Source organism: Tamandua tetradactyla, chromosome 4, assembly GCF_023851605.1.
Source record: "Tamandua tetradactyla isolate mTamTet1 chromosome 4, mTamTet1.pri, whole genome shotgun sequence".
NCBI lineage: Eukaryota > Metazoa > Chordata > Mammalia > Pilosa > Myrmecophagidae > Tamandua > Tamandua tetradactyla.
The window spans coordinates 193,672,833-193,698,067 of record NC_135330.1 but is presented as its reverse complement, the minus strand read 5'-3'; the positions used below and the strand labels follow the sequence as shown (position 1 = coordinate 193,698,067).

General features: G+C 42.8%; 1 protein-coding gene across 3 annotated transcripts in view; it reads left to right on the top strand.

Annotated features, from left to right (window-relative positions):
- The window catches only part of FLT1 (fms related receptor tyrosine kinase 1), a 170,208-nt gene that overhangs the window by 52,594 nt on the left and 92,379 nt on the right, over nucleotides 1-25,235 (top strand). For all 3 annotated transcript variants that reach the window (XM_077158937.1, XM_077158938.1, XM_077158936.1), the window contains exons 5-10: nucleotides 2,880-3,042; nucleotides 3,148-3,284; nucleotides 5,776-5,950; nucleotides 6,847-6,964; nucleotides 9,064-9,233; nucleotides 9,644-9,803. In XM_077158937.1, the coding sequence (XP_077015052.1) occupies nucleotides 2,880-3,042; nucleotides 3,148-3,284; nucleotides 5,776-5,950; nucleotides 6,847-6,964; nucleotides 9,064-9,233; nucleotides 9,644-9,803 (923 nt within the window). The remainder of the gene's footprint in view (nucleotides 1-2,879; nucleotides 3,043-3,147; nucleotides 3,285-5,775; nucleotides 5,951-6,846; nucleotides 6,965-9,063; nucleotides 9,234-9,643; nucleotides 9,804-25,235) is intronic.

Below are 25,235 nucleotides of genomic sequence, written 5' to 3'. Positions count from 1 at the left end.
GGGGGGGGGGGCAGGTGTGAAAAGCTAAAAAAATGAGTTTTGACAGCACCTGCTGACCCCAACTCTTGGCACCCGATGGAGCTGGTTCCCTCTGTCCTCCCCTGCATTTACTTTCCCAAGTGGTCCATTTGCTGTAAGTCTGCAGTAGAGTCCATCAGAGAGAGACTCTACTTGTTGACGTCCCTTCCATCTGTGTGAGCCATGGCCAATAAATAAAAAATAATCCAATGTCAGAGCTGAAAACACAAGAGGCACCACTCAGCTGAACTCCTCCATCAACGGTGAAAACCTGAGGTCCCAGAATCTTCAGGGATCTCGCAGGTCATGGGAGAAACACTGTGGTTTCTTCCCATTTGGTGCCCATGCGCCTTGCCCCCTAACAGTTTAGTTTCAGGATGGAGAAGGACAGAGTGGCTAAGAGCTGGTGCCATGTCACCTGAACTCTTAGCAACCTGACCCTTACCTGCTGAGCAAACTAGCAGTTGTCTCAGTTTCCCCATCTGAGCAGTAGGGATGACTGCTTTGACCCCAACCTCACATGGCTGCTATAAAGCTAAATGAGGTGATATGTATGGAAAGCACTTGGATGGCCCAAGGTAAGTCCTGTTCAAGCATTAGCTTGTTATTATTGTGTTTTTAACAGCTTGATGCCCAGTATGTGATTTATTATCAAGTCATGTTTTCAACAGTCTGACATTTCTTCTCTTAGCCTGAGATAATAATTGCCGTATGATCAACTTGGAAAAACCCAGTGGGAATATGGAGCCTCTTTTACATGCAAGCCCCTTGCTTTCTTGCCCCAAGGGAGATAGCTTTTCTGTGATAAGGAGTATTCCAAAATTCCCACATGTAAAAGTTTCTTGGGGAAAAAATAGTTGATTCACTCTTTTTTCTACCTAAGATCTAGATGCGCAATTTATTTTTATTTATGTACTTATTTGGGGGGGGTGCATGGTCCTGGAATCGAACCCGGTCTCCTGCATGGAAGGCGAGCATTCTACCATGGAACCACTACCAGTGCACCCCGTGGTGCACAATTTAAAATAAAAAAGAGGTGTGCAAAAGTCTAACGGGTTTTGGTTTGGCACATTTATACATGGAAGTATTCTAAACAATTACGTTTTTATGCTGATACGAAGTGAAGGTTAGATCTTTCCCTTCCATTTCTTATGATCCCTTTTCTTCTGATTTCCCATCCCTGCCCCCCTCGTTTCCAGTCCCTGCTTTGGCGCACTGATCCTCAGCTGGAGACGCGTCCTCTCTGCCCAGCGCTTCTTTCCCCAGGTGGACATCCCCTTGCCCCTGTGCCTGCCTCTTGACAACACACAGCATGAGCTACAGTCTTTTCCTGTTTTAGTTCATTTCAGCTAGAAATAAAGTTACTGACTTTGCCAAAGCAACACTGCTAGTGGCAGTAATGGATAGATTTGAGTAGGAGAAACGCTTCAGGGGAAAATTCAATATATTTTGCAGTTGCACAGAGGAAGTCCTTTAGCAAACCTGTGTTTCAAAGTCTTTTAAAGCATCATACATTTCTGTCCTCAATTTTTAAATTTGTCTTAGTTTATTCCTTAAGAGTTCACATTAAATTAGAGCGAGTACTCTTTCCATTCCAAATGCAGGGCATTCTTAAATTTACAGGTAGAGTCCAAACTTATGAAAACAGAAAATGAATCCTTTAATCACTTTCAGGTCTTCTTACACAGGATGTAATTAATTTTAAGCCAAACTAATACTCTGATGCTGCATAGGTATACACGTATGCCCTGGGGACAAGACACTTGATTTTGGGAATAGAAATTTCTGGCAAAGAGCCACAGACCAGGTCAGTTTACTCAACAAGCAGGATTAGCAAACGGCGCATGGACGGCTGTGGGGTGTACTTTTTATCAGGAGATAGAGGAGGGTTGAAACTTCTTTATGGCTGTTTGGCATTTCCTTGATAATTTGTTGGAAACAGGTAATCTGAATTCTTTTCTTCTTTTACACCTGGGGCTAAGTGCTTGCGGTAGGAGTCGACTGCCTCTGGAAGCTGGGCAGCCAGCAGGAGAATTAGCCTAGACTGCTCTATGAAGCAAAGACCCTTTATAAAGTTTTATCTCAAAGTAGATTGTTGATATTGTAATCTTTAAAAATTAAATCCAGAAGGAGGTGTCGGGGGGATTCAAATTGTAGATTTTTTCTCTTCTGCTTGGACCCACTGCGTTTTGGACTAATTCTAAGAATTTGCGAGCGCTTCACGTGTGAGAGCAGCAGTGGCCTGTGCCGCCAGCTTCGTGGGCAAGGGTCCGGGTACCACGGGCACCCCCTGCTGAGGCCCCACCGGTGCCCTCCGCCTCTTAGCCACGCCGCGTGATTCTCGAATGATTCCCCCAGTGAGAGCCAAACCGAGGGGCTGGCTCTCGGGAGACCTGGAATTATTTATAGTACTTTCTAGACAGCCACCTCTTTCATAAATGGTGCAAAATGGGAAGATTTTGTTAAAAGCTCCAAATGATGAAGACACATGAGGCTAATCCGGCAGCCCCAGTGGGAGGAAATGTTAACTGGTTTCTCTGTTGAGTATCTGGCCAGTTACTGCAAAGATTCGCAGAGGCCGCAGAGGTCTGGTCTGTCCCTCGAAGTCCTCACAGGACAGCTAGACCTCTCCTAAGTGGGAGCAGTTTGTCACCAAGACCTACAGCAATCTCCTATGATAATCTGTGTCTTGCTACCTGCAAAGAAAATTAAAGGACCCGTGACAACAAATTGAGTCTTCACCTGTATGATTTTCATTTTAGATGAAAATCATGCTTTCATAAGCTTTCAGTGAAACAGGATTGCCTCAGTGAAACACGGTACTAATATGATTTTGTTGACCCACATTCCTTCCATTTCAGTTTCCACCTGATACACTTATCTCGGATGGAAAAAGAATAGTCTGGGACAGCAGGAGGGGTTTTATAATAGCAAATGCATCATACAAAGAAATCGGGCTTCTGATCTGTGAGACAACCATCAATGGACATTTGTATCAGACAAGCTATCTAACGCATCGACAGAGTAAGTGACGTCCCTGAGGCCTGCCCATTGGCCAAAATGCTCTGTGGTTTTTTTCTGCATAAAGAAACCTGGATTTAAAAGAACAATTACCTCTTGTGCTTGCAGCCAATACCATCATAGATGTTCAAATAAGCACACCAAGCCCTGTGAGACTACTTAGAGGTCAAACTCTCATCCTCAACTGTACGGCCACAACACCCCTGAACACCCGAGTCCAGATGACGTGGAGATACCCAGCGGAAGTGAGTTACTCATTTTTCTATTTCTTCTATAGGACAGTATTTATTTTTAGAGAGTGGGAATTCCCCTGGGTGTTTGTTTATGGAAAAAAATTGGAATATTTTGATGCCTATGGCAGTTTTAAATCACTAAAGAAGCTTTAGGTTTTGGTGCTTTCCTTGCTTACATTTCGAGAGTGTGGTGTGCATAGACATGGCCTTTTGATGTTTGGGGGTTTTGTTTTGAAGCTGATAGGCTGTTTTATCTATTGCATGATTCTGGGTAGAAAAAGGGATTGTTTCATCCTTGGAAACTGTTCTCTCGGATTTAGAGATGAGAGAGAAATTTATCACTCAATTCCAGACAGGGACTGTCTTTTGTAATAGCAACAAAAACGTTTGGGGGAAGCTGTCTTTGTGAGAGACTGGCAGACAGTCCGGCACCTGATGGAAACATGTTAGGAAAAGATATTACAACCCAGCAATCCAGTACCCCCTTTGCTAAGTGTCAAAGAGCATTTCATCCTCCAGAAAAATAAGAATGAAGACCAGGTTGGATTTCCTTATTCAAATTGAACATCCCGGCAAAGAACAGTTATTTAAACATTTATAGATGGGCAGTCTAACACCGATTGTTAAGAACATTTTAACAGTAGCTCCAACACCCACTTTTTGCACATCAGCATGATTTATGTGGCCCATCCCAAGAATAATCATTTGTTATATCATTTGGATTCCCAAGCACAACTAGATTGTGATTAGGTATAAAAGATGAATGCATTCACCCTAAGCTAAGAAATCAACATTTCTTTGAATGAAATAGAATAATTTAGCAACAGAAAGGTATAACAAGTGCCCTATATTGATCTGTTAAGGACATATCAGTCATAAGCTATATTCTGAGTGCTGTTATCTCATTTCAGTAAATATGCTGTAACTTGTAGCAGCCTTTTCTTGATTTTGAGAGAAATCAATTATTCTCAATAAACACCAAGAGAAAAGAAAGCTTTATCCTGTTCACATTTATACCATAAGCGAAAGCATTGATAAACCTCTTGATTTATCTATTAGTCTGTTATTAAGGCTATTCAATTCCAATAATATTCTAAGCCACCGCTGTCCAAAAGCACTTTCTTTGACGGAGGTATTCTACATCTGTGCTAATAGGTAGCTGCCTCCACGTGTGGCTACTGAGCACTCGGAATGTGGCAAGTGCAATGAGGAAGTGAATTTTACTTAGTTTTAATTTAAATAGCCACATACAGTTGGTGATTGTGGCGCTGGACAGAGCAATTCCGAAACCTGCACCAGATCTTTTCCAGGGCAGAAACCATATCAATGTTACTCAAGCCCGGAGGGCAGGAAAGTGACTTTCACAAAAGGAGGAGTGATGTTTTCATAGACAGTCCCAGAAAGTCCCCCAGTCTATTATTTTGGGGGGCTGGTTGTCTAATTTTTGGTAGTGGTGACTGATGTTTTCTCTGATTACATTAGAGAAATGGCCTGAGCATGTGCCTGTTTCGACAGGATAATAAAAGGGACAGGTGGATAGAAATTTATAAGACTGGCACAAAGGAGAGCTAATCCCAAGACCCAAAGATCAGCTCTGAACAACCTCCAAAGTCTTTTTTCCATAACATATTGAATGTTATTAAATGTAATGTTAAAAAAAAAAGAAAGAAAGAAGTAATTAAAGAGAGTAACATGAGCTCATGTTCTCATAGCTGTGAACAGGTCACAGTAGCCAATTCAGACCCAAGAGCCTCTGAGCTTTCTCTTGGTCTCTCCTGATTTTCACATGGAATGACCTCTCCCCACCCCAAGCATTAGCTAACTTGTTTATGGGTTTGTATGTTCCCTCATCTATGTACTCAGATTTCACAGACACTGGCAAGCATTGTCCAAATAATGATATAACGAACCTAGGATTATTGCACCTCAGTGGGTGTAGCCAGAACTCATTACTTTTCCCTTCATTTCTAGTAGGGAAGCAAAAGGACACTCACATGCCTTACATAAGGGAAACAGTGTCATGAAGCCAGTTGCCAATGATGATCATTGCCTGTGCATGCATTTGATGTTTACACCTAGGAGATGGGTTACTGTTTAGGGAGGTGTGCATGGCAGAGAAAAGACCCTAGACTGGGTCTCAAAAGGGTTGAGTTGAGGCCCACACTGGCCGGCATCTCAGTCACTTTAGCTTCTTCATCTGAAGAAGATTGTGCTCCTGCAGCCCTCACGCGGTGGTCAGGGGAAACAGTCGCACTCCCGTATGCAAAGACCCATCTGAAGGTTGTGTAGTGTTGAGTACGTGCCACAAGAGTACATATTTTAAACACTTCTAGACAGAGATGGAATTTCCAAACATCTTGTGCTCAGGGGGGTCTGGTGCACTTCTTAGGCAAAAGAAAGAGGCTGTTGTTGGAATATTGATTTCAGTAAGATCTGAGAAATGCTATACCTTTAAGCATGATAAATGACCACTTTTACATTTAAATTCAACATTTTTTTCCAGACAAATAAGAGAGCTTCTATAAGGCGACGAATTGACCAAAGCAATTCCCTTGCCAATGTATTCTACAGTGTTCTGATTATTGACAAAGTACAAAACAAAGACAAAGGACTCTACACATGTCATGTGAAAAGTGGGCCATCACTCAGATCTGTTAACACCTCGGTGCATATTTATGGTAAGCAGGAGTTCAGAGTTACCAACTCATGCTATGTTTTTCCACTTGATGGGCATTCTATGGGTTCTATAAAACAAGTAATTTTTTTTTTGCCAAGTCACTTTCTCATGAATGAGTACAATTTTGCCGTGCACCCTTTCTTCTCCCCCACCCAAAAGTAATTCACATTTAAATGGCCTTTAAGTTTAATACTTTGAATTAGAAAATCTTTTCTTTACAAGTTTATTGTGGTCAATAATTCAGTTATAGCATATTAAATGTTGTTTATGAAATCCTTTAGTGTATCATGTAAACAAAACAGAAGATGATCAGTCTTACCTTGTTGTATGGGGAAAATGTCCCAGGTATAATTATGAATTAGAGAAGTAAAAAGATGGTGTAATAAATGATTATTCAGAATCAATCCTATTTCATCTCTGCTTTTACTCTCAAGGAATCCAAATAATACACAACTTCTATAAAGAAAATACCTAAACCCCTTTGGAATCTTTAGAAACCTTACTTTTTTTCCCATTATTGATAACAATTCCATCGATTTCCTTTTTTTCCTTTTTGGCTTTTCTCAGTTGATTTTTGATATCAAATTAATTCTTATAGGATGCCCAGAGAAATCTTCTCCCAACTTACTCATCTTTGCTAGGTAGATTTTGAGAAATAGCTTCCGATTTATCTGTCATTGTGATATAGAAATGCAAGATTTTTACTTTCTGTTGTTCTGCCAGTTTTTGTCTGAGTTGTGCAATCATTCGATTTGAAAATATTTCATTGCTTTATCTGATTTTACTCATTGGTCAACAAATGAGCTCATTTGTTGCATCCTCCCTCAATAAGGCAATAAGGGCTTTTTTAATGTAAATATATTCTTTCTAATGTATTTATCGCTTCTCCCTCCAAAGATAAAGCCTTCATCAGTGTGAAACATCGGAAACAGCAGGTGCTTGAAACCGTGGCTGGCACGCGTTCTTACCGGCTGTCTATGAAAGTGAAGGCATTCCCCTCACCAGAAGTTGTATGGTAGGGTCATAATTTTTGTTTTCATACCCATCTGAGATATGCTTTTTGTAAGAAGGAAGAGACAAGAATCCAATGACTTGACTTCCTGAAAAAATATCAAAATAATTTGCCCAGACAACACTAGAGAGCTAAACACTACACTGATATCTAAGGGTTGGGGGTGGGGTGGGGTGTGGCTGAAGGGGGGACGGGGGAGGGGAAATAAGAAGGAAACCATTTAACAGGATGGAGCAAGGGATTAGGTTTTCTTGGGTTTTCATTTCAGTTTGATCAGCTGCTCACTGTGGCTGCATTTCTGCATCTCTAAAGCTTCCTGTGATGCCAATACCCTTTGAATGGGATGTGTTAGGCAATGATTCTGAAGCATCTTGAATATGTAACATGCTCTATTAACTCTGAAGAAGAGGGCTCTTGATATGAGGATGCTGAAAATAATTCTTTTATATACAGCTGGGGTGAAAGTTCCAGTCTCATTTCAAAATTAAACAAACATAAATAGAGACAGACCTACTCAGAAGCAAGACAAATGCATCTACTTGACTAAATTTGTTTTGGCTCGAAGGTTACATATTCAGAAACTCCTTAAGCTGTTTTTTTTTTTTTTTTTAATACTAGTTTAACACCTTGATATAAAACAATGTAATCTGTTTATAATCTGCAGTCATTTTGTTAAATCACTTTTACATGCTAATATCTTTGGCGCAAGTTATTACATTTTTAACAAAGAGTAAATAGTACAGAACTGATTAAGAAAACAATCCATACAATATAGAAGTGGTACTATTTTAGAATCTCCTCAGCTAGAGCTTATTTTGCTTTCAATATCCTATTAATGTCCTGCTTCATTGTTTTCGGTTTCCTCAAATGGTTCATAGGAGATTAAAGAGAACATTAGACTTTTTGCTGTGTTCCTTCATGCCATCTCTGCAGAAAAGGGATTTTTTTTTTGTCTCATGATATCTAAAAAGTTTAATAGCAAATTTCCTATGAATGCATCCACTCTAGGAAGTACATTCTCTCTTTCAGTGCTTCAGATTATCTTCTCCATTAAAACAGTGCTGATTTCTTCAGTAATCAAGTAGCAGGGACCTAAAAGAAAAGTCAATACATCTTTGAAAGTGCTGACATGTTTATAGAGAATAATAATAATAATTCCAAGATGGTATTTGTGATTACAGAATCGAAGCTTAGTCATTTTAACTGCTTTGGAACTGAAGCCCAGTGGTCACAGAATTGGCTTGCAGGGCTGTATAATACATGCCCCATTATGGACTAATGCCATTCTCAATATGATACCTTTACACAGAGCACAGTAAACTCCTGCCAGACAAAAAAAATAAAGGCCATTTAAAGAACTGTGCATTTTAATAAAATCATAGGATTTTAAAGTTAAGTAAGAACTTTGAGATATTTTAGAAAGTTTGGGGAAACTGAGGCTCAATTAGGTGACGTCATAGGGCCAGCCCCAGAGAGTGGAGAGCCTCGTTAAGTCCAGGTCTCCTGACTCTGTAAATTGGATGATATTGAGACATTGGTTTTATATTTAATTTTTTTTAATAGTTGATGGTTTCTGTTTGTGAGTTTCCCTGCTTCCCTGGGGGGGGGGGGGAACCTTGATAATCTTGATTTCACTATAACCTATGAAAGAGACAACTGGTGTGGTCATTTACATAACTAATAAGAACTCCACATGAACCCACAATAGGAAGGTCTATTTTTATTTTTATCTTGAGAAGTGATCTCGTTGATCTGATTTACAATGACCCTGGCATTGCTGACAGAGCCTCATGGAAAACATCTTGGGTGGAGTCAGAGGTGGTGCCTCTGGGTTAACACTTGAGGTGCCACGGCGACCAGGTACCTCCAGCTGTGGCTTCCTGTCTTCCCTCGACTCACTCCTTCCCTTCACGAATAAATATTATGATGTCCCCAGTCTGAACATCTTCCCCTGTCTTTGTGAAAAGTTAGCGCCTAAATTTTTTAAATCAACAGTGAGGGTCTGAGGCTCCAACTTAGCAGCTGGAGTTACAAACGAACTTAAATGACGATATCTGAGAGGCTGCATGAAATGACTTCATTGGACCTGCTCTTGACCACAGGCTAAAGGATGGATTACCAGCGACTGAGAAATCTGCCCACTATTTGGTTCATGGTTATTCATTAATTATCAAAGACGTCACTGCCGAGGATGCAGGGGATTATACAATCTTGCTGGGCATAAAGCAGTCAAACGTGTTTAAAAATCTCACTGCCACCCTAATCGTAAACGGTGAGTTTACAGTCCATACTCTTTTCCAGTTTGGGTGGTGGTGATGAGGGGAAGTCAATGAAATCTTAAATTTGTAAATTTAAAAGTTGACAGAACAACACTAAAGAAAACAAAAATTGTAAGTATTGTTCTAAAAATCTCTTGTGATTCCGTCCTAATTATCTTGTGTTGGCTTATTCCCTTCCATAGATGATATGATTCTTTATAATTGTATTCGTTTTTTTCATAAAAGTCTGCTACTTTTTAAAAAATATTAGCACCTTCTGGACAAATATGAGGGCTTACTTGGGTTTTTTTGTTCACATATTTGTTTCCCTGACACCAAAACAAGTGTGAATGACTCGTGATGTGGCCCAGGAGAAACTCACTAGAACAGCTCTTGACTCCTGCCCCCTCCATTTCCCTTCCAGTGAAACCCCAAATTTATGAAAAGGCCGTGTCGTCGTTTCCAGACCCAACTCTGTACCTACTGGGCAGCCGACAAATCCTGACGTGCACCATCTACGGGATCCCTCAGCCTACAGTCCAGTGGTTTTGGCGCCCCTGTAGCCGCAATCATTCCAAAGCGAGGTAGGACCGTTAGTTTCTTGATGAACTTTTAAATACCTTGAATCAAGATGCTTTAACGGACAGAGATGGGAATTCATTTCTTATGGGCAGTAGCTTTGGGGCAAAGGCGTTCCTCACCTGGGGAAAACTTAGGCCACAGCTAATCTTCCTCAGAGATCCTTCCTGAGTATGATCTCCCGTGGCCTAGTCATACCATCATCTTCTCTCTAGTTGACATTTGTAGGGGCCTGGACACAGAGTGAAGGTCACCCTGTGTAAGCCAGTATTTGAACTCAGAGAGGAACCCAAATCTCTCATTTTCCAATTCAGGATTCCAAGACGTTTGCTATACTGCTGTCTCAGTGACACTTGTCTTCCATTTTTTAATTTTGTATTCACTGGACGCGATACCAGATCTTCCCAACCCCAGTGGTTATACCTTTTGGCTTTGTTCAGGCTCTTCCATCTGTCAGACGTGCACCTGCATCCACTTTCTGCCTTGTAAGAGTCTTCTTCATCCTCCACGCTTTCCCTCTGATGTCACCTTCTCTGTGAACCCTTCCTGAAGGCCTCACTTCTCCCTTCTGCATACGAGCAGCACACTATTCAGACCATTACATATCCTAGTTCTGTATGTATTTAGCTTCCCCTACTCTGGGAGCTAATTGAGAGCATCTTTGGGTCATCAGGGCCTGGCCCGGTGTCTGGCACCCAGTCGATGCTCAGTGTGTCTTTGATGAACAAATCGAATGAATGAATACATCCCTACCCTTGGTTAATTGTACGACATTTCCTTGCATCCTGTTGATGACTGAGTCTTATTTGGCTTTTCCCTTTTTTGTTTAGTCTACAGGGATGATGCCAGTAGTAGTTCATGGGCGCTAATTTGAAGAAATAGTAATAGAATTGATAGGTGCAAAAATAAGATCTTGTTGAGACAGCCCAAGAATCATCATAGTGCTGAAATATTTTCTATTTTGATCTTAACTCTGCTTGCAGAGTGTTTGGCAGGGTTGTTATTTAAAAACAGCAGCAGCAACAACAACAAAAACCCTAGCTTGATAAAAAATAAACATAACCCATTTGTAACATAAACAAATAGAAGTGGCTATTATTTAATTTCCTAGATTCTTCCTGCAATTCCAGATCTTCTTCATATTGTGTTTTAACCTTTTATTTCGGGCTGTATTACTCTGATGGTGGCAAGTTACTGGGAGTTATGGCATTTCTGAGACGTAGTTGTTTCCATACATCGGATTTCTCATTAGAGTATTTAAGAATAGAAATACAGAAAAACTTACGTCTCTTAAATCCCCTCTTTACCATTGTGGGTATTTAACCCAAAAGAAGATGAGATTGGGGATTTCTCTTTATTTTGCTAATTTGGAAGAATGTATCCATATTTATCAACCTTAAAACCCTTTAAGGTTTTGTTAATTGTGCTGGGTTACCATGCAGATGAATTAGAAAATCACTAAATATTGGAGTTTTTAAATTTGAAATAAAATGCACAGTTGATTTTTTTTATGGAATAATATAGCTTCATGGATATTTTAAAGTTCTGTTGGAATGACATCAAATCTAAAACTTTGATTCTATTTAGGATTAGATCTCACAACTGTAGTTTAGGAAATAACAATTATAAGTGATAGAACATAACGTTATAAAGTGGGGTTTGAATAAGGCTAATAAAATATGGCTTAGAGAATGAAGCCAGCTGAAGGGAAACTTCGTACAAATGAACTCTCTTTTTCTGATTCCTTTGAGGCAGATGGGCTCTTTCTCCGATTCGGGAGTGAGCTCACCTAGGCCCAAAAAGGAGTCTGATTCCTCTTCAAATTCTCTCAGGACTCAGAGCTGTCCCTGAAGGGGTCAATAAATGTTTACTGACCATATGAGTTATTCTCTGTGAAAGGCATTTGTTTCTTTGTCAATCACAAGACAAATCAGAAGTAAAAGCTTCAACTGTTTCCATGCTGCTTCATTTTTTATATTTCGTTACTAGAAATTATCTGCTGAAAATGTGCTTCTCCATAAGACGTTTTCTTCCTTCAAGTCAGCAGACAGGAGCTGAGAGGGTGGCCCAGATTTGGTGTGTCACCCTCAAACCAGTAGATTTGATTTGGAAGGATTTCAAAAGCTCTATGTAACCTTTGCATGCTAGGAAAGTACTCGAATAACTATTTAACTGTTCATCCTGCCAGAGGGATCAAAGCTAAGATTTACAAATAAATGAAACCTTCTTTAATAACTGCAAGTTTTAAAATGTAAGTTTTTATATACTTAGATTTTTGTATACTTAGACTCCCACTTAGATCTAGTTGAAGACAGGAATTTTAGTTACGATTTCTGAATAATTTATGTTCTATTGCACAGATTTTTAAAATCTTATTTGCATCACATAGTAACAAATTTGCATAGTGGTAACTACATTTAATCATCAAAAGAGATGGGATGTCTGACAATATACGCATTACTCTAAAATACGTGCTGTGAACCTTCATATTTAAATTCTAGGCTCTGGGTAAAAACCCTCTAGATGTGGACACACCAAAGCATTAGTTTAGTTTTGGGATTGAAACGTGTCTGCTTTTAAATGAATTGAAATTATGAATTGCTTACTACAGCCAGCTGGTTAATATATCTATGTTAATATAAAAAGAGGTTTGGACTTCACTCCAATTTTGTGTAGTTTCCTGAAGTCCAATAAATATGTAAATATATCTTAAAACTGCTACAGCGATTGCTCACCCAGTCCATCATTGTGGCTGTTAGGAGGCCAAAGTAAATTTACAAGAATTTCCTCTTTAAAAAAAAAAAAAGTAGTAAAATGCTTTATTCAAGTGAACTGCATGGCAAGTGAATGACATCATGATTTTTGTTTCTCCAAGAATGTATTCCTTTAAAATTTTAGAATAAAAGAGAGGGGGGGGGAGAAAAAAGATGGTTATTTTTAAACTCGCATAGCTAATGAGCAGAGAGGAAATGTAACAGGCTCTTTCTCCTTTTTACTTTTTTGCATATTGGGGTGGTATGTGGTAATAGAGGCGGAATATGTCTTTTGAGTATTTAATAACATTAAAATAAGTTGTCACCCTGAAAGAGGTTGAAATTTTTTATTTTTCTCGTTCTTGGCAACTGACAGAGATCTCAAAATAGATATTCGTAAGCCTCGTCCTTACTAGTCTGGGCATAAGTCTTGGGGCAGCCGTAGGTGTCAAGCTGAGAATACCTGGTGTGTGCCTGTGGCTTGTGGCTTCTGTTCACGTACATGAAGATAACCCCACACTCCTGGAGGAAATGAGTAAGTATTTGAGAAAGGCACAGATTGACAGCACTGGGGCCAGCATTTCTAAATCAGGACCAGGAACATAATTTTAGGGATTTGAAAAGAAATTTCTGCCTGCTGTAGAGCCACTTTCACAAGAGTGGGACATTTTACCAACAAGTTCTGAGAAATGAATGCAAATTGTGGAAAGTAAACTGCAGTGTTGCTGAGCTTTGGAAATAGCGATTTAATGAGTCTGGGGATTTTTCTTCATAGAAGTAAGGAAAACATGATTTGTGATTTTTCAGCAGAAGGCAAATTAAGGAAATATAGAAGAGGAAAAGTCAAAAGGAAGAGGATGGAAGGGAAAGAATGAGGAAGTGAAGTGTAATGGGGAAAAGAAAGGAATTCTCCCGGTTTGTGGCCTGTCTCATGCATGCATTTCATTTTCCAGCCTTGGGAGGATGTGGAGGTTGCCTAAAGCGAGGGGGCGCAGAGAGGGCACGGTGGGGAGGTGGGGGGCAGCTGACGCCTACACCACAGCGAGTCCGCAGTAGATTCTAGAACTCCCCAACAAGCCTGCGTTTTGAAGACCTGACTGCGCGCACTAAACCTTCATGCCGTGAGCTACTAGTCTTGGTCTCATCGTGCCTGGTGAGCTTTGCCAAGGGAACAAGGAGCAATATAGGACTGGAGAGAAAACTCCCACTTTGGGGGGTGGGAGGGGTGGGGTTGGGGAGCCCAGGAGAGGAGAGGGAACAGATAGGCTTGGCGTAGAAAATTTGTACTTCAGGTCACCAGCTGTATTTTGTAAGATGTTGAGACTGCCTTTATTTGTGGCCACTCAGATGTCTGGAGAGTTCTGTGCTCGAGTGCCCTCCCCTGCTGCCCCATACGGGGTGGCAAGCGGGCATCTGCCTGGTTGTTTCGGAGGTGGTCCATTCTCCTTGTGAACACTGAGGTCCGTGGTGGGAATGCTGGCTGTGTTTGTGCTCTTACTTCAGGGAGATTCAAGGCCTGCAGGCTCTGGTCCCTGCAGTTTCGTGTGTGTTTTTAGAGCACACCTGCTTTAGGTCGCAGGCCACTGTAATTCTCTCTCTTCGTCTAACTATCACAGATGGTAATTTCAGTGTGATAAATAGAACTGATCGATTACAGTAGATATAGTTGTGATACATTCCCAGTGGCAGGGGGTAGGGAACCACTGGTAACATTGAGTATTTGTGAGAATCTCATTTTCTTCTTTGGCTTCATTCAGAGACAGAGTTTGCTACTTATATTGCATTTACTTTGCTCACATCTTACAAACACATTTTGCACATCGTCATATTCAGTCTAAACATGCCGTCAGCCATCTCTTCATCACACAAATATCTGTTAGGCACCAACCACGTACAGAACACAAGATAACACCGTTTGTCTTTACATTTGTTTTAATTATATAAGATCAAACATGTTCTGTAATTACTTGTTGGATCTTCTGGGTGTACCTGCAAAATATCTATTATACAATCTCAGGGACAGAGACCTGAGAATCAAGGAAATGGGTTCTATTCTTGGCACAGTCCCTGACTTCTGTGTGACCCCAGCAGGCCATTTAATCTGTCGCTGCTTCTACTTCCCCTTCTGTAAATGGCCTTTACTGTCTTGCCCCCCTTTCTTATAAAACACGGCCATTAATGAGTTAAATGGGAAAGTCACTTGAAATTACGTTTTCTTCTTTCAAAAAAGCTTGAAATAATTTCCTGGTTGTTGCGCACTGATTTCCCTCCTGCTTCTTATAAATTATAAAGCAATTTGGTCATTACCTCTGAACAGCTAGTGCCAAATTAACTGAAAAACTCAGCTTTTGAGAATAGAATGATTGTGAGGAAATCTTACGTGTGATACAGAATTGCCTCAATAATTATACAGTTATTAATTAGCCAATAAGAAAAAAGATGCAGCAGCTTTTCCGTTATTGGTATCAATCACACATATTTTCTTCATTGCTACCTGGCCCAGCTTGGCCAGCCTCTGTCCAGCCCATACAATTGAAGGCTCTCCCCTCCTTTGCCCATGAACTCTGAAACTTGCTGGCTTTGTGTGGTCTTTTGCCGGGGAGCCCCTTAGGATGTGGGAAAATGTAGCTGAATTCTCAACTCATAAGAGGTAGAGGGGGAGATTATTTTTTATAACTTTCTGAGCTAAAATGGTGGGATTTCTAAGAAAGTCATAATAGACGTACGCTGAGTCTCATGGAACCTCTTCCAAAGTGGGTCAGATCTGGAGTCTAAAATATTTACATGATTTGCAAGTTTAACAGAAAATAATGTTCTCTACCACTCTCAGTAACAATCGGAGCTCCCATTTTGGAAACTCTCTTCATCTGCCCGAACAATGAAGGGGACCGTGGGGCGTCTAGAGCAAGTCCCCCACTTCAGAACTAAGTGCGGTTTGCTGGTTTGGGGTTGGCCTCCAAAATGAGGGGATGGCAGGGGCCTCTGGAAACTCTCAGCCAACCTTGCCTAATTGCATTTGTCTATTGTTTACATCAGCAAATTAGCAAAGAAAAGAAGGCCTGTAACCATTAGGGGTGGGTTAGGGATAGATTATTTGTGGGAAACACAGTTTGTGCATCAGTGGGGTATGTAAAATTAACAGAACAAAAACAAAACCAGCGTTCATGGTGGTTCATTAGAAGTGTACTCAAGGACCCATATTTAATTACTGCCAGCATGAATGTCAATTATTTTTATGCTGCAACAGTTTTATGTCCTGTCTTCTATTTTTCTATCAACAAAATCAAAGTTCTTACAATTTAAAAATGGATAAAAGTCAACATTTTCCTGGGGGCTAAAAGTAGGTCAGATATCGGAGGGAAGCTGTGATTGAAGAAAACCTCTCCTTTGGAAATATGATTCCATTTCTCACATTTTAACAGTCACTGCATCCCCCCTCCAGACCCACGCCTCTCTGGACAGATGTTCTGAGCAGAGAGCGTATGAGTATGTAGGTCCAAATCAGGTATTGAAAATGGAGAATTTTAATTTGCTGCCAACAAAACCTTTCATTACAATGAGGACATTCAAGAAGACTATTTCACTAAAGACCACTCCAGCAGGATTTGGACTTTGAACAAACAACCAGATAAACCCAGCCACCTTATACGGTCAGCTGTCATCACCAGCCAAAAGTGAACTGTCACTTACTAATGAGGAGCTCCTTGCGTTCTGTTATGTAATTGCTGGGTGAGGCTGTGCACGCTGCCCAGTGGGAAGGTGCACACAACAGCCCTTATTAATTTGGCATGCAAAGCCTGAGAACAGAGCCGGAGTTCATTTGCCAAATGCCTCTCGGCCACTTTTCTATGCCCTGTGAGATTTTCCTCTTTTATTCTCACTCTTCATAGTGATACAGTGAATCTGATGAACAATTGTTTCCAATGAATTAACTGTCTCCTGGAATTGCTATCAAACAGTTCATCATGTGTCATAAATTAAATCAAAAGTCGGAGAAGAGTCTATGCTGGATGGTTTATACAGGGAGAGATTTTGGGCAAGATTTGATGTACTTTCCCAGGGTTGGAAATACCAGAAGACAGTGACACACGATTTTGGAAGATCCCCGAAGAAAGCTGGCAGTTCTCAGATTTTCTCTGACCAGAACTGCAGATTTTAAAAAATCTGATGAGCATTTTCATTGTATCTGGACATAAGATCTTTAGATAATATATAAATAAGACGAATTCTTCATAAAGCATGCACCTACGCTGGAAGACTGTATTGTAAATAGATCTCCATCGAATTGGGCTATTTCTTGCCACATGCAGTCTGGCCTGGGGTTTTAATGTAACCGCGTTGCCCTTTAGATGAAAAGCAGAAAGTGGTGGATTCAGAAGATGGAAAAAGGGTGATGGGTTAGACCGTAGCCCAGGGGACCCCACCGGGTGCACTTTGTTCCCTCATCCCTTCTCTAGAAGCTCCTAGGAGGTTCCTGTCACCTGCAGTGCCGCTGGCCACTCAGTGGTAGTGGCTGGAATAGGTCTGGTCAGTGAGCCCTTTCTCTGTGCCCACAGCTGAGTTCTTCTCTTTGCATACACGTATGTCTAGTCTGTCCCACAGGCCACATAAGGGGCGTTATCTCCCCTGTTATCCCACGAGGAAACTGAATCACTCAGAGCTATTTCTCAGGTGTTTTTGGATTATAGAATGAAAGAAAAGGGGCTAAAAAGGTTGGCATCTCGAGGTGGCATCCTGTGTGCGCTGTGGATTCCTGGAGAACAGGGGCAGGAGTCCCCAAGTGGGCCGGGCTGTGAGAGCACTGACCTACCCATTTGGTTTGCTCTGGTCAGAGTGACCCCTGCAGAGTGCACTTACTGAGTGAGAACTGAGCTGCAGGTGGAGAGGAAAGGAAAAAGAGGATAGCAGAGATTGGGGGAATTTGACTCAAATTCACAATTTCCTTGGAAACCAATGATGGTCTGCAGCTGGCTCAGGTGTCCTGCGGTAACTGCAGAGGAGAGCAGACCTTTGGAAGGCAGGTCTGGAAAGAAAATGCAAAGACTCTTTTGGGATAAGCCTGAAGCTCTAAAGAAGACCAAGCGCAGATCAGCAAGTCCCCAGCAGCTGATGGGCACGTTTACTGGGACACTTTCCCTTCTGTGGTTTTGCTCCCCGTGCAGGGGCATTTGATCTCTGGCAGCAAGGTCCCACCCCCTCATTCATTGCTGGAGATGAATGGTCTGGGTCAGAATCCGGGGGCCCTTGGTGGGCCTCATGAGGCTTCTGGATGGTCAGGCAAAGGAGGCACAGAGAGTAACCAGAGGAGATGAAGAAGAAGGGATAAAAAGAAAGTGAAAGAGAAAATAAAAGATGATGAGTGAGTGAAATGCACACATGGAGGCTCAAAATTTCAGCCTCAACATATCTTGATGTAGTCATGATTAGTCACTTGAAATGAAGAAATTTTAGAGATCTTTTTTTTCCCCATGGACAGACACCAGGAAACGAGCCCCAGTCTCCAACATGGCAGGCGAGAACTCTGCCACTGAGCCACCATTACCGCCCCCCCAGAGATTTTTAAAAAGCAGCTTGCTTTGCAGAGAAGAAGCTGAGGCTCCAAGATAAATAATTACTCCTGGCCTCCCAAGCTAGTTAGTGGCAAGCCCAGAATAAGATAAACCTGCTGGTGGGCTTATCTCCACAGAGGTGCTTTAAGCTGGTTGAATAAATGGGTCAACATAGGTTCAATGGGTGGTGGAAGGCGAGGCTGCGGTTTAGAGGAAGCACTAGGAGGAGATGGGACCCAAGCTCTGAAAATTCTCCCTGAGCTGGGCCAATGCTCAGCAAGCCACATATCATCCGGCCTGTGGTAGCATACGGACTCTTGTGCTCAACTGCATTCTGCTCTTTTTCCATGGATTTGACTTATCTGCTTAATAAATGTATAGGTTCCTGAGTGACAGAAGGAACTAGAGCTTGTCCTTCTTTGCAGGGGATAAGCTTTTATTTCTTCAATGGAATATGTACGAATAAATGTTCCATTCGAATCCAGTGGCACTAGTAGCGATGAGCCGGTATCTTGCCCACCCTTGAAGAAAGGAGGAGATCATTGCTGCGTAGCTTTCTTATTTTCCATGAGGCCAAAAGACTCCTCTCCACCCGTCAGCAACACTGCCCGGGTTGAAAAAGTCCATGACTACCGGTTTGTCAGATGCTGATAGAGCCGTGACGAGTTTATCCAGGTCCCGGCCAGACCCCTGTCCTCATTAATACTTGTCACCGTGCATGGAGAGGCACTTGTGGTGGTGACACAGGGCTGGCCTCAGGGTAGGTGTGAGGTCACTGGACGGTCACAAATGCCCCCTTTTCAGCGAGTCTGAGTAGTGACAGATGGCAGAGTTGACATCTGACAAGGGTTAGGGCGGCGCGGAGCCGGGCCGTTCTCGCGCGGGACCCGCTGTCGCAGGGGGCAGGCCGCCCGCGCAGCAGACCTGGATTGCGCCTCTGCAATTAGCCAGGTCGGTGACAGGGCTGATGGCGGTGATTAATAAGACCCCGCGGCTGCACCAGAGCAGCTCTCACTCTGTCCAGGTAAATCACACAACACACTCGCATGAACCGCCTGCTGGGTGCAAATCCACTCATTTAGGCTCGCCCTAATGTTTGCCGATGCCAAAGGGATTTTCCTGGAATTAGATCCCTTCCCTTCTGTTTAAAATAAACAAACCTGATAAGACACAGCAGCATGGGCTCGCTTGTTTTGAATCTGCACTGCTAAGAACACATCCATTCCCAAAGAATTGAGGTGGTTTATGAAAAGTACAACAAATAAATGTGAAAAATCTGAATGAAGGGAGAAAAATGGGGTAAGATGAGTACAGAGATATGGGTCATATGCTGCACTTGCCAGTTGTCGAGAGAGAGAGATAGAGAGAATGAATGAATGAATGAGAACAGTGTTTGCAAGATCCAGAGGCCCTAAGAGAAAAACAAACCAGGAGAAGTTACACCCTTTGAGGGAGCTGAGGTCCCAAAGGAATAATTTCTCCTCTCCTACTCTGTGATTTGCTAGAGACTCCTCAGCCACTTTTTGACTATACTGAGCGTGGTAGGACTGTTTATTCCAACTTCTGTATGCTTGGCTGATGGCATAACACAGAGTAGATGTTAGTAAGCGCTGGTTTCGTTCGAGGATACCATTTTAGAGCCATTCGATGGACTGAAAAAGATGGCAAGTCCTCTGAGCAGTTTTCTATGAAATTGGGCTTTTGCTATCAGGGTTGCAGAAATAGAAAGCTATAAAACCATTATTTGAACTCCAGTCTTGCTGTCTGTAAGGTCTCTGCTTCTTAAACTGAACTGGGATTCCCCACCCCTACGCCCCACAGACTTTCTAGGTGTTTCTATCTTGCCTCCTCTCGGATGAGTAAACTGCCCTCTTCTGTGAGCAACGCCGCACTAGCCTGACGCGGTCCCCACTTAGCCGTCGGGGCAAATACCTCAGACCCACTTCTTGCATGTGTTAAAGGGCAGCACTTGTATTTACGCCTAACATCCCTGAAGACTTCTCATTGGTCACATCATCCTGGGCTCACCGTCCTTCACCAAGAAGAAACACGAATGAATAAAATAAAATTGGGGTTCTCTCTGCAGCCCCTATCTGGGTACAGCATGTGAGCACCCCCCCCGTCTAGCCTCCAGGCACGCAGCCTGGGGGTACAGGGATCCCAGGCCCAGACTCATTATAGATGAGTGTGTGTGCACAGGCATGTGGTGTGCCTGGCGGTGCTGGTGGGCACTGCTGGGATCACAGTGGCAGGCCGCTGAAGGAGGAGAGGTGGAAGGAAGGCAGAGCCAGGCCACAGGCACTGCTCTGAGGGCCCAGGGCCGTAGGAGGCCGTGCAGGCCCGGGAAAGCTCTCCTCTCCACAGGGGGGCCTGGGCTGCTGGGTTACCCCAGCTGCACCCCGAGAGACCCTCAGATCTCCCCAAGGCCCAGGCCGTTTTCGTGGAACAGAAGGAGCAGGAACCATCCTGTGCAGTCACTCCTGCCAGCTGGGCCCTTGCAGCAGCGTCCCCTCCTGCACACTGCTTCACCCGCTTTGAGAGTATGGGGGTGGGTGCCGCGGGCCGACACCACTCACCGCGCACACAGCACCCACTGCTGGGTCAGGACACGCGGCGCAGCCAGCTCCACGCGGCGCAGCCAGCTCCACGCTGGCTGCAGCCACCCCGGACCTGCCCTCCCACGGGTTCCTGCTGGCCTTTTTTCTTCTTTTCTGTATATCTTTAAGATGTTTTACAGCCTTGATTTGTGCTTTATTTCTGCTCTACCCCTTTGTTTCCTAACTCAAAATGATTTGATCTTTAAAGCAGATTCGAATCACCGCTAGCAGGTGCAGGGAAGTCCCACTGCAGAGAAGCCCTCAGATTCCATCATCCAGAAAAGAGAGAGAGGAGATTATTCTCCATCTGGGACTTTGTAGAGCTTTTTAGAGTCTCTTTCCTCCCCCAGTAAATGTGCTTTAAATATAAATTAATATATACACTCATTCCTAGGAAATGTCTCAAGTTCACGAAGCAGCCATCAGGGGTTCTGGTGCTTGGCTCACCACGGGGGCTCAGCCCCACCTCAAAAACCCCTCCTGGCGAGACAGAGTTTAGAGTCTTTTCTAAATAATATTCCTGCTATAAATATATTACAGTTCATAATAAATCAGGTCAGCTTCATCCTAGAAAATGTCCAGATAACCACGTAGATAGAAGTAAACTATCTGGGAGAGGCAGAGAGAGTGAGAAAAGTTGGTTTTCTCTTTGTTGTTGCAAGATTTTTTTAAATAAAATTCATCAAGTAGGTAGACGGTGAAGAGCACCTATAACTTCAGCATCCACAAAATGTTATGACCAAAACAAACCAAAATTTCTATCAAAAACATCATTATATAGTACGCATCTGCCTCTTCCCCTCGCTGCACCGACAGACCCAATATGGATGAGTGTGTGTGCACATGCATGTGTAAATAGACTAGGTGTATCTTCTGTCTCTCAAAAATGAGGATTTCACTTCTCTCAGTGTCTGGCTCTAATAGCAGGGTGAATTCCTCAGCCTCCCAGGGTTGTCCTCTGAGCAGCTGGCTGTGGGCCCTTTCTCCCTCATGGTGCAGGGGGGCAGCTTGTGGCGATTCCTGGGGGGCAGAGTCATCCTGCGGGACGGAGCGAGCTCTGGGGTGGTGGGAAGGTGTTCTGTGAACCTGGGCTCTGATTCCAGGGCTGCTGGGTGTGCTGAACCTGGGCAAGGTGTTGGACTTGTCGGAGTCTTGGTTTCCTTACTGGGAAAGGACTTGTGAACTGGTGGGACAATGGCACCTGCTTCGTTTGGTGATGGTGAGAATCCCTCGGGGCCAGTGTGGAAAGCCCCTCACCCAGGCCTGGCTCACACCAGCAGCTCAACTGTTGCCCTTTGGCCAGCCAATAGTTGGAAATTAGCAGCACAGAGATTTTGAAAGGAAGGTCAATGTACTGTCATTTATCATAGGGCTAAAGGGGACCCTAGACTAAACCTTTGTCCCTTTGTCTCTTAAGACTCAGGCTATAAGATAGACTTCCCCAGAATTGGTGTGGTTGTTAAACTGGTTGGAAATCATTTATGAAATGAGAATTGGGTACTGGATAACCATAGGAATTGGATCCTGGATAACCTCAGGTACCATCACAGGCACTGAACAGGTGGACAGTTTCTAGAAAGGCTAAATGAAGCGTTGAGCCTCCCACCCAAGTTTTTAGAGAGTCTATCATTTTCTCACATAGGAGAAACACTTCAAAGAAAACGCAAATACTTAGCATCAGTGGCTAACACTCACCCAGCAGATTCTCCCTTCTGGCTCCACCAGATGTGATATCCAGTCTTGAGAGAAAAGAAGGTAGCAGCTCTGCTTTTCAGGGAGGGGGAGAAAAAGACAAGTGGAATGAAGGAAAAGCAGAATTGTTTAAAAGTAGCACTTAAAATAAAGCCCAGAGAAACATAAAAGGCTCCCTTGGGGTGCACACCTTAAATTGCATTTCCTGAGTCTTGGATTCATAAAGGTGAACGGGGCCGCGTTGAGGAACCCTGGGGGGACCACGCGGGTTCTAATATAGAAGCTGTAATTGCAGGTCCTGCACGTATCGGGTAGTCAGTACATTTGGGCTGTGTGTGGTGAGAAATGTTTGCCAGATTTTGGAAAGAAGCCAACTGTGTCATGCCTAAAGGGCCACAGAGAGGTTAAATGCCCAACAAAGAAATGGTATTTGTGACCTGAGTATTTGAGAAGCCTTCTCTATCTGTATACAGAGAAACACTAGAGCCCAGTAATTCCTTGTTACATGTTGCAGTACATGGATAGCATGTTGCATTTCATGGACAGGTTAAGCACCCAGATTCTAGAATGAGACAGAACTGAGTACAGATTCTGTCTCTGTCTCAGACTAGCTGTGTGGCCTTGGGCAATTTACTCAACCTCTCTAGTTCCTGGTTTCCTTATCCATCGAAAGGGAATACTAGTACCTATTTTTTAGAATGTTGTAAGGGTCAGTGAGATAGTGGGTACGAATCACATGGTGCAGTGCATAGGAGATGTCATTACTGTATAATTTATAATAATATCATTATTTACATAATTAATATATTTATTTTAATGTGATTATCATAATCTACCACTGCTTAGCTAGCTGGCTGGAACCAAGAGTTAATATTATCAAGATTGTAGGTTTGACCTTGTGTTGACTTTGCCTTTTTTTGATGGCACCAGACTGTCTTCCTATGTCCTTGGTCACAGAGAACCAAATATTTATGAGTATGGCGGGAACAGGGCAAACCCATCAGCACCACAGGAAAATCAGCCCGAAGCCCGCGCTCAGTAATGTCATGCACATGTCAGGAAGGTGGTGTGTCCCCGTTCTGTGTGGAAAGGAGGAGGCTGGTGAACCCATCCAGATGGCATGCCCCACAGGTGGCTCCCATTGAAGTTCCACGGGCTGACGCATCACAGTCGCCCCGAGCTTTGCATGTTGCATAGGAGATTGGTGCCATTCTTTTCATTGATTTATATCAATCTCTGGTCTGAGGCTAATTTGTTTCAACTCCAGGCAATCGGCAGTGATGACATGGAGTACACTTTTACCCCGGAAATTGTTTTTTTCCTCTCGATGGTTATAAATACCTCCACGCTATTGTACTTGGCATGCTGTATGCAAATGGAGGCAGGAGTCCTGAGGCTCATTAGGAAAGGGACAGGGGCTTGGAGCACAGAGAGGCCAGCTCCGCTCGGCAGTTGATAACAGTGGCCTTGTCCAGAATAGTGTGTGGGAGCTTTCTTATCTCGCTTTGGCAGGAGGTGCCGTGGGCTTCCTGTGCGAAATCAGGAGCTAACGCTGCTTTCCTCTTGTTGTTCAGCTTCCTCTCCCCTCGAGACGGTTCCCAGCACAGTGGTTATCGCTGCATCTTCACACGTGGCGCAATCTACTTCCTCAAGGACTTGATGGATTCTTAAGGCTTAGGCGAGCTCCCCTCCCCCTAAAGCTCTTTTCAAGTGCTGTTCTATAGCCAGGCTCCTAAGTGGTATTCTATTTTTATGGTTCCAATTACAAAGAGGGAAGAAATAACAGCCCCCCAAAATGTAAATGTTTGAACACGAAACTCTGTCCTTCCCACGGGGGGACTTGCGGGAAGCCTGGCCTTCCGCTCGGTTCAGGGCTGGTGCGGTTGGGAACTGTCCTTAGCGTTTGGGCCGGGTGGCAGAGATTGCCAGCCCCAAGGGAGCCCAGGCAGCACAATACGTTTCTCTTAGGAAATTCCTAGCCTTGCTTTACCCTAATAGATTTCTTTGCATTTCCTCAAGACTGAGAATATGAAATTACGATCTTTGATGAGGTTTTTTTTCCACAGCTTTGGAGGTAAAAAGAATGGGATCCAAAGGCTTCTCTTCTAGATTCCAGAGAACGCCGGTTATCTGTTGTCACATTGCCAAGCCACACACATGTGTATGGCATCACCTGCACACTGAGCGTGTGTGAAAAGATGGGGGACCAGGAACGGACAGGGTAGTCTAGAAATGGGAAAATACTGGGAGTGAAAAATAGGGAAAAGTAACTTTCATGTAATGATTTTAAAACTTTATCATTAAAAGGTTTCAAATAAACAGGAGAGGATATCATTTCCTCTTGGTTCAGTTTTCTCTTCTAATCAATGCAGGTTAAAATGCTCATTTATTTTACTGATAAGATTATAAAGGAACAATTAGTAGAAATGGCAGAAATTCCTTAAGGAGTGGTCAATCTTTATTAGTTCTTTTTTTTATTTTAAATCATAATCTAACTATAAAAAAGACATTTTTGTGACGTGTGGGGAAATCTGATCTATAGACTAGATGCAGACAGCGCCATGAAATTATTGCTAATTTTTTGGAGGCAATAATGACATTGTGGTTATATTAGAAAATGAGCATATTTTTCAGGGATGTGTACTGAAGTATATAGGGTTAAATTGACCTAGAGTCTGAGATTTGCTTTCAAAGACACCATGAAAGAAGAAAGTATAAAAGAAACAAGGATTTGTGGTGTGTGAAGACACAACTTTAGCAGGGCACATATGTCTGACTTCACCAATATGAAGTTCTAGAACATGCAAAAGCTTTCGATGGTCGTTAAAACAATCACAGCAGTGGTT